The sequence below is a fragment of the Neltuma alba genome, unplaced genomic scaffold (assembly GCF_004799145.2).
Source record: "Neltuma alba isolate B1F8T4 unplaced genomic scaffold, ASM479914v2 tig00013555_pilon, whole genome shotgun sequence".
Classification (NCBI taxonomy): Eukaryota; Viridiplantae; Streptophyta; class Magnoliopsida; order Fabales; family Fabaceae; genus Neltuma; species Neltuma alba.
In genome coordinates, this window is record NW_021637761.1 from 44292 (window position 1) to 61382 (window position 17091).

The window sequence follows — 17091 nt, forward strand, 5'->3', positions numbered from 1 at the left end:
CCAAGTCAAATGTATGGCTTAAAAAGTAATTATTTCAGTTCTGAGAAGGAGTTCAAACAGAGTAAGAATTCAACTTACTTGTAAAAGCGGTTTGTCTTTTCTTAATTTATTATCCTTTAAATTTTATGCCCATTTTGCTTTATAAAATAAAAAATAGTTATATTGAAATATTTAGCATGATACCCATCAGTTTTTGTTAGGGACCGGCCTCGTGATGGCACTATTTTATTTGTTAAATTAACTTTATTTAATTATATTTATTTTTGAATAATTATCTTATTTTATTATTGTGAACTTGTATAAATAATTAATAAAACATCATGTTTGCGACTTATAATCTATTAAAAATGTTTAATTTTTTAAAAAATGTACTAGATTTAGCCTGAGTAATGATCCTTTAAGATTTTTTAAAGAGGGATTCGATTTGATTTGATGTGCAGTTAAAAAAAATTTTGATGTGGAAAGAAAAAGTAATTTATGTAATTAAAAATCAAAATAGTGGTAGCATCCTTATTTTTTTAAAATATTAATTTTCTTAAAAAAGCATCATTGTGTTCCTGTAATTATTTTCTAAATCGAAATAGCTAGTTATCAAAATTAATTTTATCCACTATCTTCTACAGCAAAATTAAATATTAAATTCATATAAAATAATCTTACTTTACTACAAGTCCATAGCATATATTTCATTTTTCAATTTTTTATGTAATACTTGTCTACAAGAGACAAATAAATTTTGTTGAAATATATATATCTTATTTTTATAATAGATATATAGATTATAACTATTAGATTTTTTGTAAATATCGGGAAGTCTTTTTTAAATTATTTTTTAAAATATATAGCGACCGAATCTTACAAGGTACGGTCCAAACTCCAAAGAAGCCCAATAGGTTCAGCGCGTTAACGCCTCTCTGTGGATGTTAATACCGCGTGCGTTTAGCGGGTTCGTGATGACTCTCTCTCTCTCTCTCTCTCTCTCTCTCTCTCTCTCGAATTTCATCTTATTTACAGAGATTTTATTATTTATGCTTATCTTTTGCCTTTCGTTGATTTTTCTTCCAGCCTCTATGTAACTGTTCATGTCAGGAACAAAAATTTCTAAAATAGAAAGCAAATAAAATATAATAAAGTGCACCACCGCGTCTCTTAACGGAGAATCCTAGTCGCTCTAAAATGGTTATTATTATTAATTATTAATTATAATATGATTTATTGGTTTTGTTTTCAACTGATATCCTTCCCATTATTTCCGACTAATTATATTTGTTTCTCGTTCCACCTGTCCAGACATTTTAACTTTTTTACTAAGTCAAATTCCTGTTTCCGTTTATTATCCTTGTCTCAATTCTGCAAATTTTTTCAGCGTTTGGTTTCGATGTTCCTGGAAATTTACAGTTTTGGAATTTGTGAGGAATTGGGGGTTTGTTAGATATGAATACAGGCAATTAAATTTGCATTGGGTCTTTACTGTTCTGATATGCATGAGAACTTTCTTGATTAATTCTTGCGTACGCAAACTTTTCTGGGTCCATTCAGAACCTGGGAAGCAAACTCTGTCTGAAAAGCTTCTGCTGCATTTGGTATGCCAAATTCTCTGCATTTTCCCCTTGTTTGTAAGTTTTTACGGGATGGGTTTTTATATACTCTTGAAACTGTTTCCGGTTTTGATTGATTAGAACTCTATTGAGGTGACTCTTAGGGTCTCTGTTTTTATTGGTTTTCTCCTTCTGCAGGAATAATTGTTCACCTAGGTTTTCCCCATAATTCTGCATTGAATGGAACAGTCGAAATTGTCTGCTGAATCTCCTTACAAGGAGGTAGGATTCTTATTTCATTTTTTAAACCCTAGAAATATCTTGTGTGTTTATGTTCTTGGAGCCCTTTACCTTGTCCTGAACATTTAGTTCCTCTTTTAGAATCTTCTATGCTCTGTATTGTTATGGATCATAAATATTTCAGATCTGATCCCTTTTTATCTTGTTTGAAATTCGTTGCTATTTTTGTGCTGTTTTACTTGGTTACTCTTCCTTCATTCTGATAGTAACATTGTATTTTGGCTAGTAAAGTCTTTGTTGTATGATAATTAGTAGTTTAGAGTCTGTGCAAACTTCTTCTCTCCAGAACTATGTTTTTGTTTATTTGTTCATCAATTATTTATCCACAAAATTTGAACTTTTTGTGTAAGTTGGCCTTCTGAGCTATGTTTATTCTTTGTTTCATGGTGTTTTCACGGAACAAAACTTTTCCCTGGTTAGTAACTCCTATTTTGTATGTAGCTTATAAAATATGCCTAGATATGGCTTTAGATTGCCAATTTCTTCAATAATCCTCTATGTGTGTTAAAGTACAGTAGTTGAAAAATGTGTTAACGTGCTAAAGTATTATGGCTGAAGCATAAGCATAAATTTAGTAACTATTTGGCATAAATGAAAATTTGCTTTGTTTTGAATGTGGGAAATTGCCTGCAGTGAAGATTCATTGTCCACAAAAAGCAAACTAGCACACAGCATGGTTGTTTTAATGATAAATGCGTTTTTCTATATTTTATGTCTAAACCAATGTGATCGGGGTGGTGACCTTAATCATTGAATATGTCCTGAGTGAGGGACAATAAGAGCCAATTCCTATCACGCAACCTTGTTCCAATTTTATCATTTTACATTTTCATTCAAGATGAGATTGTCATATCTTATAGGCGGTTCTTTTAATTGGTGTTGACTACGCCAATACTTTTGTCATATGTGATTTCGATACCTTGAACTTCTTGTGTAAGGGTTTGGCCTTCAAGAACCAAGCTTTGAATCGAAACCTTTTTTATTGCCAAAGGAAGGTTCTTTCCTTGCATAAAACTCTATTGGATGCTTAGATTATGAGCAATAGGTGTGTCATTCTAGTCTATATTCTGTCTTTAGTGGAACTGTGGAAGTTCTGGAGTTTGTTTCAACATTTGTATTTCTTGCATCCGTGACTATCTTTATTGCCTTTACTTTGTTGACGAAATATTTAATGGTTTCCTGAAGCTTGGCATACCATGACCTATACTTTGTTATTTTTCTTGCTCATCTATGGAAGAATCTGCTGAGAATTAACTGCTTCCACATTTGTGTCTTTGTTCATGTTTTTATCACTCAATTTGATACAAGTCAACTATAATTTGATATAACCCCATGTTGAGTCAAGCGTGAAACAGTATGCTGAACCACCATTTTCATGTTGCAGATATCAGCCAGATGGGATCCAGATGAAGCATGCTTGCCTGTAATTGATGAAGCACCTGTCTTTCATCCAACTGCTGAGGTACTTTTAAAGATGAGCTATCTTGAAGTTATTCCTTTGGATGGTTGTAGCTTTTTATTTCTCTTTCTATTTAGTTTTAATTTTCTACCCCTCTTATTAGGAGTTTGAGGACACCCTTGGTTACATAGCAAAGATACGCCCCCTGGCTGAACCACATGGCATATGTCGGATAGTCCCTCCACCTTGCTGGACTCCATCTTGCCCTCTTAAGGAGAAAGATATTTGGGAAAATGCTAAATTTCCCACCCGTATTCAGCAGATTGACTTGCTTCAGAATAGAGAGCCCATGAGAAAGAAAAGCAGGGGAAGGAAACGAAAACGTAGAAAGAACACAAAAATGGCAATGTGCAGGAGACTTGCCAATCCAGATTCAGAAGTTAATGCTGCTTCTGAATCTGATGAAAAATTTGGATTCCAATCAGGACCAGACTTCACACTCAGAGACTTTCAACGATATGCTGCTTTTTTTAAAGAACGCTACTTTGGGAAGAAGGATATCAAAGAGGATGGACAAATTAGTGATAATAAATATCAGAAAAGGTGGCAGCCCTCTGTGAAGGAAATTGAAGGTGAATACTGGAGAATAATTGAGCAACCAACTGATGAGGTCGAGGTAATAATTATTATCTCTAGGCCACTCTGATTGTCTTTATTGTCAAATAAATGTGTGATCAGTGCATATTTCATGTCATATTGTAGGTGTACTACGGAGCTGACCTGGAAAGTGGAGCACTTGGAAGTGGTTTTCCAAAGGCTGATTCTCTAACTAAGAGTGACTTGGATGAGTATACACTATCTGGCTGGAATCTGAATAACATCCCACGGCTGCCAGGTTCGGTGCTATGTTTTGAAGGAAGTGATATCTCTGGAGTTCTAGTGCCTTGGCTATATGTTGGGATGTGTTTTTCATCATTTTGCTGGGTAAGCAATGAAATTATTCTACTCTAACTCTTGGGTTTTAAATATAGCTGTTCATCTGTAGAAGTTGAGTCATAGAAGTTTTAAGTAATTTTATCAAAAACTTAATAGAAGGTCTTAACCTTATTAAACAAAGAAAGAAAGATTCAAATTGGATGGGATTTTTCTGGGACAAATCAATCACTACGTTAATGGAGAAGTTAGAAGGACCACTACTAACTGCATAAAGCATGAAGTTAACTAATGCCAAATGCTGTATATTCCTCAGTACATAAATGCAGTCTATAGGGATGTGAGTAATTTTGCATTTTATCTCAAATCTTTATGCTTTACTAAACCTACATCTTATGTTTATTCAAATAGCATGTCGAGGATCATCACCTTTATTCACTAAATTATTTGCACTGGGGCGATCCAAAAGTATGGTATGGAGTACCTGGCAATCATGCTACGTCTTTGGAGGGTGCGATGAGAAAGCATATGCCTGATTTATTTGAGGAGCAACCTAATTTACTCAATGAACTGGTATTATGTTATATGCTGTCCTTTCCTCATTGTTTTCAGTTGTGAACCTTTATTCTCTGGTTTTGCGTGGTTTTCATGATATAACATGATGTGTGGTCTATGTTTTACTCTCTGCTGTTTTTCTGAAGTATTTTTGTCTGGAAGAAGTACACAATTGTTGTCAACATGATTTGGACCTCATGATTAGTATTGCACTTGTTTGATGCAAAATGTGTATTTTACGCATGCTGTTTGTGGGAAGCCTCGAACCACTTCGTGCACATATAACTGTTTAGTTGATCAATCTCTAAAGTTTTCAAAGTAGTGCCACATGTTTATTATCATATATGGCTGGCACACCGATGAATCCAGTATTAAGAGTTCTCTATTTGTAAAAGTAGATATGCAGTGGAAGCTGTAGTAATTAGGGTCTTGAATAGTAAGCGGATAAGATTGTATATTTCTTCAGTTATTCTCCCTCGAAAGCTTAAATGCACTTTACAATCTTATGGAAGTGTTGGCTAAGAAATTAACGACCGAAAAACTTCCCTATGATAAATTAATATCTGACATAGTATATTATGCATAAAGCCATACTTGAAACTTGCTTCTAACCTGATTATGTTTCATACTAAGTATTATTTGATCTCTTTCTATACACTTCTCTTGTCCTGGGGAGCCTTGCCACTGACATTTTATCATTACAAGTTTTATTGAAGATTATTTGTTGCATATTTATGAGCTTAGAACCTCAACCCCCATATATTGTAGGCTGAATTTCAGTTTTAATGCTAACAAGTAACAATGACTACAGTAATATATCTTTGTAACTCCCCAGTTCTTTTTTCCATTCCATGACAATAGGTTCCAGTTTTGTTAAGCACAAGATAGCTTCTAAGCATGGGGACTTAGTTGTAATTATAATGCTTATGATTTACTTTTGGGCAGGTCACTCAACTATCACCTTCAATTCTTAAATCTGAAGGAGTTCCTATATTTCGCACTGTCCAGCATTCTGGGGAATTTGTAATTACCTTTCCTAGAGCATACCATGCTGGCTTCAATTGTGGTTTCAACTGTGCCGAGGCTGTGAATGTTGCTCCTGTAGATTGGTTGCTGCATGGCCAGAATGCTGTTGAACTTTATAGTCAGCAGTGCCGTAAAACATCATTGTCACATGACAAGCTATTACTAGGATCAGCTCAGGAAGCCATACAAGCCCTTGCAGAAGTTCTTCTTGAAGGAAAGGAAACTCAAAAAAATTTGAAATGGAAAAGTGTCTGTGGGAAAGATGGTGTTCTTACTAATGCTGTTAAGGTAATGGTTGTTGCAGTCTCCCTTGTTTCACGAAACTTTTATCCAAATATTCATTTAGCAACTCCGTTCTATATTCTGGCAGACATTGATTGAAATTACTAGTTTTAGTTGCTGATTAAATGTCTCTTTATCATCTGTCTTTCTTTTAAATTTTCCAGACAAGGATAAAGATTGAGGAAGAGCGGATACAACGTCTGCAGACTCCCATAAAATTGGTGAAAATGGACATCAACTTTGATTTGGATAAGGAAAGAGAATGCTTTGCTTGCTTCTATGATTTGCACCTTTCTGCTTCAGGCTGCCAATGCTCTGTTGATAAATACTCTTGTCTAAGACACTCAAATTCGTTTTGCTCATGTGGATATGATGAAAGATTTGTTCTATTTCGTTATCCTATAGAGGAGCTAAAAGAGTTGGTTAGAGCATTAGAAGGAGGGTTAGAAGCTATCAAGGTTTGGGCAAATAGGACCTCTGGAATGATTTCTGTAGATGCTAGGGACGTTTGTTTAGGTAAGCCACATGTGGACAGAGACATGTGTAAAGCTAAGATCAATGAAGTGGAAAGTTCGTCTTCTTGTCCAAGAATCAAGAAGTCAAAACTAAATGACGATCCTCATAGTCATGTTTCTTCAGAATTAGTCCAGTCAGATTCTCAAGTGGAAAGTGCACCACAGCAGAACATTGTAGATAGTCATAATGGCAATGTTAATGTCAAAAGTTTAGTCATGGCTAATGAAGCTAAGGGTTCATGGAATTGTTGTGTGGGTTTAAATCTTAATGTTATGTCTGATCAAAATGAAAGTGACATCCTGCATATTGCTGATAGAAAATCAAACAAGGGTATTGGTTGTGTTGAAAAGTTCGGTTGCTCAGAGTCACAAAAGGAACAAGATGATGTGGTCCTTGATAGTGAAGAAAATGTATCAGACAGGTTTTCTCCTGTTAAGAAGCATTACCCATCACGTTCTAGGGGTCATCGCACTTCAAGTAAATTTGATGGTGGCCAGATGCCTGGGGATGATCTGTTGATGCATCGGGTATGAGAGTGCTACCTAACAGTGAATGTAAAACGGAAGCAGTAGACATGGACAGTTTCAATAAAAGCACATCTTTGACAAGCGAGAGCTTTCTAATTCAGAAGTTTGCTGCATCTGTTGAGCCTGTAAGCCTGGGCTCCATTGTGCTTGGAAAGCTGTGGTGCAGTAAGCACAAGATATATCCAAAAGGTATGCTGTAGACTGTCATTTTCTGTGCTTAGATTTGCCATTTGTATATATTTTAATATTTTTGGGGATTTGACTTTTCACTTCTTTTGGCAATCATTTGAAGGATTCAAGAGTCGTGTCAAGTTCTTTAGCATGCTTAATCCATCAACAATCTGTAGCTATGTTTCCGAAGTTCTTGATGGTGGCTTAATTGGACCTCTTTTCAAGGTATCATATCATTCCTGACCTTGTTTAAATCTTGAAATCATAAGCAGAATGGATGTTTCTTAATATATGTTATTTTTAGCTTATTGCCGCAGCCCACAAACATTTTTTGGGTTTTCATGGTCTTGATATCAGTATAATGCATCATTAATGGCTTAGTTCACTGTTAGATTAAATAATGCAGCAAATAGATGTTTCCCTTGATGCATCAGATAATTTCTTTCCTTTCTGTTTTGGGAACAAAAGGCATCTTAGGCATTTTAGATGTTGTACTTGCATGTTTGAGTAGTATATTCATAGCTGGAGTTTTTCAGGGGAAAGGCTTTTATTTATACAACTTTGCTTTTGCTTTGATGCATCAGATAATGACGCAAGTTGATTCCTTTGCTTTTGCTTTGAGTTTCAGCCACTGATTTTGGCCGAGGGGTTTTTGGTCTGACCTTTGGACTGTTTATAGAATTGAGCTGATGTTTTCTTAATTTCTTCTTGTTTTGGTCTGCTCTGGAAAATGTTGAAAATAATTGTCCTAACAATTATCTTAAAGTCTTGTGTTACATTTTTAAAGATAATTGTTAGTACTAATACTTTCTCCATCTTTTCTGAACTAGAGATTTGCCTTTTAGATGATTCCATTGACTGATAATTTATTCATAAAAGCCTAAAGGGAAAAATTTTATGCAGAGGCATCATTATCTGATTCTGTAGAACTGACAAAAAATAAATGAAGCTAATGATGCCTAGAATGGTTAGGAAATCCATTCTTTTTAGCACAAATCGTACCAACGATCCTTTCAGCTGACATATTTCTTTCTCGTGTGAATATTGTTCAGGTTAGCATGGAAGAACATCCAAGTGAAAGTTTCATGAACATGTCAGCAGAGAAGTGCTGGGAATCAGTTCTGGAGAGAGTAAATCGTGAGATCATCAGGCGCAGAAGCCTAGGGGAACTAGAACTTCCTCCATTGGAGCTTCTGCAAGGCATAAACGGTCTACAAATGTTCGGATTCCTTTCTCCATCGATCATCCAGGTAAATGCATTTACATGCTAATGCTTCTTAAACAGATTGCTCTACAAATTAAATGAAACTTATCACTGGTGTATAATATGTTGTAGTACTGTGGTCAAATTAAATTGTACGCATCTTAACTGAAAACTGTGAGCTTTGATAGCATTGAATATTATGTCCAAGTGGTATGCTCAGTGTAAAATTATACTTCAATTGTTCAGAACTCTACTTACTGACAGCCGTTGTAATCGATTAGCTTAGCTTATTATGGCTTTTAGTTTCATTTACAGATAGCTGATTTATTTGGATATAAAGGTAAATAAGTTCTCTAATAACATGGACTGATATCATCTCATGCTGACAAACGGTTTCAGGGTATTGAAGCTCTGGATCCCAGTCATCAATGCGGAGAATACTGGAACCGCAAGGAATTAATCTCTTCTGTATCTTCCAGCAGTACAAGTGATGATGTCAAGCTTGTGCGTGGCAGTTCGAGTAGCCTGTCTGATGAAAATGATGATAAACTTATAGGAGAAAAATGTGACTCGTTCGAAGGGACGATACTGGTGCTCAAAGGATTGTTGAAGAAAGCGAACCTGGATGAGTTAATCACAATGCAGAAGTTACTGGGGTCTAATGCAGAAAGTACTCAGTGGAGAGTGGAAATTGCGGCTCTGATAGAGGAGATCCAGAAAAGCTTGTAGATATAGAACAGGGAATAAGATCTCCATTATTGCTGATTTATGGTAGTCATAATCCATTTAGCCATTGATTAGGTCCATTCTTTGGTCAGAGATTCATGATGAAAGAGAAGGTTGCTGGGTGAGGTTGGGACCAAATTTTGCTTATTTGTAACCCGCTGGCAATAACCCGATTATAGATGGACTATGGCATTGACCTATTAGGCCGTTACATATGTAGTACTAACTTTCCTTTTGAAATGCATTCTTCCTTTTCAGGGCTATTACAGATGTATTTCTTTAATGTCATTAGCATGTCTAGATTCCTGTATCTACAGAGAAAAGGCGCTGGTGCTGTTAATTATGTTGCTATATTAGTATGGATATGAAGGTTCATAAATCATACTTCTAAAGTCCTTAATATAAGACCTAATTGTAAAATAGATCTTAATTCTAAATATAAGATTTATTTATTATATTTGTTAATTTTTATCAAATTATCTCTGTTGATATTCCTTCAATCATAATCAAGTAAGAGGAAGAAGGGGTTATTATGAAAAATGATTTGAATATTTTAGGGAAAAAATGTCATATTTATTATAATTAACTAACTTACCTAACTTTTTTAACTTGATCAGATTAGTTAAATATATCTTACATTAAGTGTGAGAGCAGTAAGAAGTGTATGGATTTATCAAACTTCATATATTTGTTGTGACTTCGTGGCCTAATGATACTAAATTCATGGCCCAAAAAAAAAAAACTTCATATGATATATAAGATATATGAAGGACTGAGGGTGTTAAAGATCTCTATGCAGAGCCAATTAAGCATTTGAGAAACAATCTAATCATGTTATAATATACTCTTCCAATTCTTAATATAAGGCCTCTAATTAATTTGATTAGATTAAGAAATTTAGATAAGTTAGGTAATTATAAAAAAATATGACATGTTTTTCCTAAAACATTATAATTATTTTTCTTAATATCCTCTCTCCCTCTTCTACTTGATTATGGTTGAGGGAGTATTCATAAGGATAATTTAGAAAAAACTGATAAATGAAAATAAGTTTTATATTTAGAATAAAAACAACTTAATAATTAAGTTCTATATTAAAGGTAAAAAAGTACGAAGAATTGTCATTATATATGAAGAATCGAATATGTTAATGATATTGAGCCTACCCAATGCTGGTGTCACGTTTTGCCGTTATGTTAAAAATAAAAAAAAAAGTTCAGTCCCGTAAAAATAAACTAATGCAATAAATTTGGCCGCTGCGGCGGCAGTAGTACAAAAAAAAAATTTGAAAAAATTAAAATTTTACGTATATAAACACAAAACTTATACTAATATTGTAATAGGTCCCTATTTGTAATTTTTCTTTTTTTAAGGTCTTTTTTTTACAATTTGTTCCTAATAATAATCATGTATTGACTATTGAGTATTAATTTAATTTAATTTTAAGGAGTAATATCAAATTAAATCTATTGTGTATTTCTCCCCCAATTGTTTATTTTTTTCAATTTCCAGTTTGTCATTAACTGAAGATTAAATCAAAGAGAAAATATTTTAGGATCTTAAAATGAAGATATTTCTACTAATAAACTGTACAATTTAATATTATTATAAAGGATGCGTATTAGCATTATAATTTCAAGCTGGCCGATCAGATTCTTAGAACGAAAATTTTTTAAAGAAGTATTTTTTTAAAATTAGAGAGACGTAAAATAAAGTGACTAAAAACTGAATCAAATATGCTTTCACTAATTATGCCAAGTTCACATTAATATTTGTATCCTTTGCTGTTCAAGAAATTAAGGTGCCAAGTTTATCTTTTTAATGAGATTTAAATAGTTCAAACCCAATTTTATTTTAAATTATCTTAATTTTAAATATGCTTTATATTTTCTTAAGTTTAAACCGGTACACTTTTGAAAATGAGAGTTGGATCTTTTATATTTTTCATTTTATTTCATTCAAATTATAATAAATTAGATTTCAAATATTCTAATAAAAACTATTATGATTTACGTATAAAACCATTCTTCACATAATTCTCATTCAGAGAATTCGATTTTTTTTTTTTTTTAACAAACAAAAGCCTGTAGTAGGAATCTCAATTTTAAAATTTAAGATCTTTATATATATATATATATATTGATAAATAATATATATTTTATGAATTTCCTTATATATATATAGAGAGAGAGAGAGAGAGTATAGTTCCGGCCGGAAAAATTAACAGGCACTCTGAAAGTTCGTTGTGCTCAGGGCAGAATTGGCGGGAAGATTCTGAGAAAGAAATTCAAGAAAACTGTTCTCTCTCTGCGAATTTCTCTTTCGCATGGAAAATCTTTGCATCTTCGTCTTCTTCTTCCTCTTCCTCTCACTCTCTGCAATCGCACAGCCTCCGCCGCCGGTTCCGGCGATGCTGACTCCGCCCCCGCAGCAGCTCCGCAACATTATTGACGCCCTGATCGGTGCCGGGGACTTCACTAGCTGGGTGACCATTCTCTCCCTGGCCAATCCGTTGATGCTCCCGATGAGCGCCACCCTCTTCGTCCCTCAAGACGGCAGCGATCTCATCTCCGACAACCACCCGGCCATGGATCCGCTTCTCTTCCCTTACCATATCGTCCCTCAGCGACTCTCATTCTCCGATCTTCTCCTCTTCAAGCCCAACACTCGCCTTCCCACTCTCCTTCCTGCCATGTCCCTTGTTATTACCAACAGTTCTCGCTTCAATTTCACTCTCAACAACATTCCGGTCACTCATCCAAACCTCTACAACACTGATTCCATCTCCGTCCACGGCATCGCAGCGGTTCTTGATTACTCTATTTTCGGTTACTCATTTCCCCTCCTGCCAACTCCGACTACGGAAACTACAGCCGGTAACCAGGAGTCGGAGGTCCTTCCGTCACCGCCGTCACCACCGGAGGGAATCTTGACGCCGCCGTTTATGGCAATCGGAGATCCTTCGGATGCAGCATGCTCGTGCACCGAAGCGCCCATCGTTTTCTTGATCTTTTGTGCGGTTTTGGCGTTCAAGATGCAAAGAATCCCTTTCATTCGTTGATGATTGAGGCTCTGTTTGATCCAGGAAAAGAAATGAAAGAATTATCGCTCTTCATTTCTGGAATCACTCAATTTTGAGGTATGATTGTTTTGTGCATTTGATAGATTCCAATATGTATCCCAAAAAAAAAAAACAATTCATCGTAATTGAACATAATGAAATTGTTTCTGAATCGAGTTCTTTCTTGTTTCCCATTCAATGCGAAAGTTTTGTACAAAAGCGCAAAAAAGTTAAGTGAAAAAAGAGAAGATGGATTTCACATAAACTGGCATTGAATTGTTGTTGTTATTATTATTATTTTATTTTGAAGATACTCTAATGAAACTGTTCCCTGTCCCTGTAATTAGCTCTTTTGCTAAATTCGATAAATTTTGTCTGGATAATACAGAAACGAAAAAGTGATAGGAAAAAAAAACAAGAAAAATCATATCCGTTCACAGTGAATTGTTTTTCATTCTTTTATTTATCAGAAATTTTTATAGATTCTTCACTTCCAAATATAGCTATTGAATTTGACAATATAATGCATTGTCTCTCTTTCAATTCTGCTCTATGGTCCAAAGAAACCAAATTTGTTCCCAATCAAGCAGGTTTTGTCTTGGCTGCTGGAAAAGTGTTACTCGCATGTATATCAGACTAATGTAGTTAAGATTATTAATCCTAAATATTTACTGAAGTTTTCAGACTCAGTTGAGTTGTTATCAAGCGCATATATAAATAAATGAATTTTGTTCTCTATTTCTTCTCTTCTTCAAATTTTACAACAATTTTATTAGATGCAGTCTCTTCTATCAGTTGGAAAGAAACATCTCGTGAATACCAACTAAACAATTTTATTGATCCTACACGAGCTTCAACCTACACGAAAATTATTAGAAGGAGCTTTACTTTAGGGGGGGGGGTGTGGAGCTTACTAATTAGCTTTTTCATTTGTGATTCTTGGCTTTTATTCTTGGAGAGACATAATAAATGGCGTATTTTAATGAGTAAAAATGGAAATATTAGTTTAAAATTTCTGACAAGAAATTTATTTCCTATATTTGGAAACATGAGAAATGTTTCTTATAAAAAGGGAAGGTGGGGAGTATTTTAAGCATGTGTATCGCAAATAGATCATTGCACCACACTTGATTAAGACTTATGACCCTAGTGTCAGGTATTCGTGTTCCAGTTATATGTGTTTGTACACTCCCCCTAATTTTCTTTTATAAATTTTAAATAACTATTTCACCTTTACATAAATTAAAATTCAATTCGGTACGAAGAAAATGAAGGAGTTGAAAATTTTAATGAGTTTTATTTGAAAAAATGAGAGTTGGAGTTAATATTTTTAATTAATTTTTCTTACTTTTTTACATTAAAAAAATAATTGAATTAGTTATTTTTATAAAATCTTCAAATTATCTTGAATAAAAATTATCAGTTAAAGAATCTCAGTTAACTAGTGATGAATTTTTATAGTTGGTTAGGGTAAAAATTTTACACTTTAGACAAATTATAATATATTATAAAGTATTAAGAAGGTTCTTATAATAAAGAATGGATGGTAAGATGTTGTATACTCACTAGTTGGTTATTGAAATCAATCATCAACTATATTCTCAAAAATTTATAATACCCGATTCATTTGAAAATGAGTCAGATATAATATTATGAGATCTATTCAATTGGAAGGCTTAAATGGAGAAATAAATAAATAATTTCAAATTTTCATCTATTCCCTATATATTTTGCATCTCTAATTCAAATTCCATTAAAATGAATTAAAAAATACTCCTGTTATAAGTAAATCTTCAGCTGTCTTAGATAATACAATTTATTAAAATTTTAAATCTAATCAAATATGCTGATCCGTGCATCATACGAGAAAACAATTTCTCTAAAAATCTGAAATGAAAATTCAGGAGTAAAGCATACGTTTAATTCTTTAAGTTTATCAAATTTCAATTTATTAAAAACTATATTTTTAGTCTTTTAAATTTAACATTGTTAAATCTCACTAGTAAAAAATGTTGACTCAGCAATTTTAAAATGATGATTCAGCTTTTAAATACTCACATGTTAATTTTTAGTTTAAAATATGTAAATTAAAAAAATATTTAAAATAGAATCTAATTAAAGGTGCCGTCAAAGACAATTATTCCACATGGCTAAATTGTCTAATGCGGTTCTGTATGATTTACTTTTGGGTATTCATAAAAATAGTAATTTAAAAAATATTTTAATTTGTAACCTTTTAACTTTTTTAGTCATCGGCTTTTTAATTATTCATATTAGATTGAGTATAAATTTAATAATACTGGTAATCATTAAAATAATTATTAATTTAAAAATCTTTGAATATAAAATTTTGATGTTAATTATATATTTTTTCGATTATAAAAGTAAGCAAAGAAAATTGTTTGTTTCATCATTATTAAATTGCATATAAATTGTTGATAAAAGTAAAGATTTAATTTTAAATATTTCTAAATTTATATTTGTAAATTAAAAAATAATATGTTAGCATTAGATACGGAGTTATCATTTTAAAAGAAGTAGATGACGAATCAACATTTTCTGTAATAAAATTAATTAAGTCTAAAAGACTAAAAATATATTTCTAAAGATAACAAAATTAAACTAAAATTTGATATAAACTTAAAAGATAAATGCATACTTTTAAACAAAATTTGTAGTATTATTTAAGTATCATTATGAATGTAATTATTGGTCTTTCTTGAAAAAAAATATAATTTTAATAAATTATTTTACTGCAGTTTTCTAATACTTCTTTATTTTTAACATAAAATCTAATTATTGAGTTAATTTTGATTCTTAATATAAGATATATTTTTTCATATTTATCATTTTTTATATTACTTTATTGGTACTCTCTTAATGATAATCAAGTAGAAGAAGAAGTGAAGATATTAAAATGGATGATTATGATATTTTTAAAAAATATATGTGATATTTATTATAAATAACTCATTTATTTAATTTTTTTAATCTAATTAAATGTGTTTTATATCAAGAGAGGAGTGACATGTAAAGGTAAGAGCAACATAGAGAACACAGGATGCATAAATGAGGCAAATATGCAAAAGAAGTTTTATCTCAACTTACGTGAAACATGTTTATAGGGGATTTTCACTGCTCTACCAAACAGGGCCTAAATTGTCTAACACGATTCCATATGATTTATTTTTAAATATTCATAAAAATCGTAATTTAAAAAATATTTTAATTTGTAACTTTTTAACTTTTCTAATGATAGGCTTTTTTTTTTGACCAGGGGATCGGCTTTTTAATTATTCATATTAGATTGAGTATAAAATTTAATAATAATGCTAATCATTAAAATAATTATTATTTTAAAAATATTGAATATAAAATTTTGATGTTAATTATATATTTTTCGATTACAAAAGTAAGCTAAGAAAATTGTTTGTTTCATCATTATTAAATTGCATATAAATTGTTGATAAAAGTAAAGATTTATTTTTAAATATTTCTAAATTTATATTTGTAAATTGCATATAAATTGCGGACATGTTAAGCAAAAATTCTGGAATTTAAACAGTAAATAATAACCCCAATAATTATGTTAAAGTTTTAAATTCAAGGGTTTGTTTTCATGATTTGTTTGAACCATAACGCTTATAAATACGTACTCTGAGGGTTTAAAAAAAGGATTTTATATTACAAGGTTTTATAATTAGGACCGGAAGTAATATGTTAGAATGACAGAATCAACACTTTATATAATAAAATTAATTAAGTCTAAAGGACTAAAAATATATTTTTAAAAATAAAAATTAAACTAAAAGTTGATATAAACTTAAAAGATAAATGCATACTTTAGCCAAAATTTGTAATATTATTTAAGTCTCATTATGAATGAAATTATTGGTCTTTCTTGAAAAAAAAATATAATGTTAATAAATTATTTTACTGCAATTTTCTAATACTTCTTCACTTTTTAACATAAGACCTAATTGTTTGGGAAAAAAAAAACATAAGAATTAATTGTTGAGTTAATTTTGATTTTAAATATAAAATATATTTTTTCATATTTATCATTTTTTTTATATTACCTTATTGATACTCTCTTAATCCTAATCAAGTAAGAGAAGGAGTGAAAATATTAAAAAAATAATTATGATATTTTAAAAAATATACGTGATATCTATTATAATTAAGACCGGGGGAGTCACATGTAAGGCTCAAAGAGTAACATCGATAACATGGGACGCATAAGAGAGGAAAAATGACAAAAAGATGGCACTTCTCCTTAGTTCTTTTTTTTTTTTTTTTGTGGGCCCAATTTAAGGTATAGCCGCAGTGCTGCCTCTGAACCGTTGCCAATTAATAAGCTAGCAATTTTTTTAAAAGGACAAACAGAAAAGAAAGCCTGGCACATTTTTAGCGCATTTGGAGAGCAGACTCAATCACCAGCGATGTTAATAAAAAGTAAAATTGTACATTAATATAAAAAATTTTTCTCAGTATTGTATAAATAAAGACCAAAAAGCATTTTCCCTCTTTATTCTATAAATATGACCAGAGGCCCGTAGTGCTTTGTACAAGTCTTCGATACAATAATTCCTATACTCAACATTAAAAAAAAAAAAAGAAACGAGATTTAATTAGACACAAAAACCATAATTAGAAGTAATAAAGGGAAAGCAAATAAACCATATCAGACGGCAATTAAGCATAAGAAGGAACGAAACAGAAGATGCTGCCAGCGCACATGATTTAAAACATTTAAAGGATCAGGTTCACTACTTCTCAGCTATGGGACTGAACATGGAAGAGGGTTTTTCTTAATGTCCTAACTACGTTTAGAAAATGTACTACCAATTCTT

At 32.0% G+C, this 17091-nt stretch overlaps 2 protein-coding genes across 2 annotated transcripts; both read left to right on the forward strand.

Annotated features, from left to right (window-relative positions):
• The first annotated feature begins 1329 nt into the window (after nt 1-1329).
• On the forward strand, nt 1330-9267 carry LOC114738186 (lysine-specific demethylase JMJ18). Its single transcript, XM_028926207.1, has 14 exons — nt 1330-1583; nt 1737-1820; nt 3223-3300; nt 3401-3913; nt 4000-4221; nt 4582-4743; nt 5671-6039; nt 6198-6491; nt 6763-6783; nt 6900-6970; nt 7084-7265; nt 7369-7472; nt 8300-8497; nt 8851-9267. Exons 2-14 carry the CDS (start codon nt 1779-1781, stop codon nt 9178-9180), a joined length of 2586 nt encoding a protein of 861 aa, XP_028782040.1. The 5' UTR covers nt 1330-1583; nt 1737-1778; the 3' UTR covers nt 9181-9267.
• A 2236-nt stretch (nt 9268-11503) lies between these two features.
• Nucleotides 11504-12238, forward strand: LOC114738178 (FAS1 domain-containing protein SELMODRAFT_448915-like). Its single transcript, XM_028926199.1, has one exon. The coding sequence runs from the start codon at nt 11504-11506 to the stop codon at nt 12236-12238; it is 735 nt and encodes a 244-aa protein (XP_028782032.1).
• The last annotated feature ends 4853 nt before the right edge of the window (nt 12239-17091 follow it).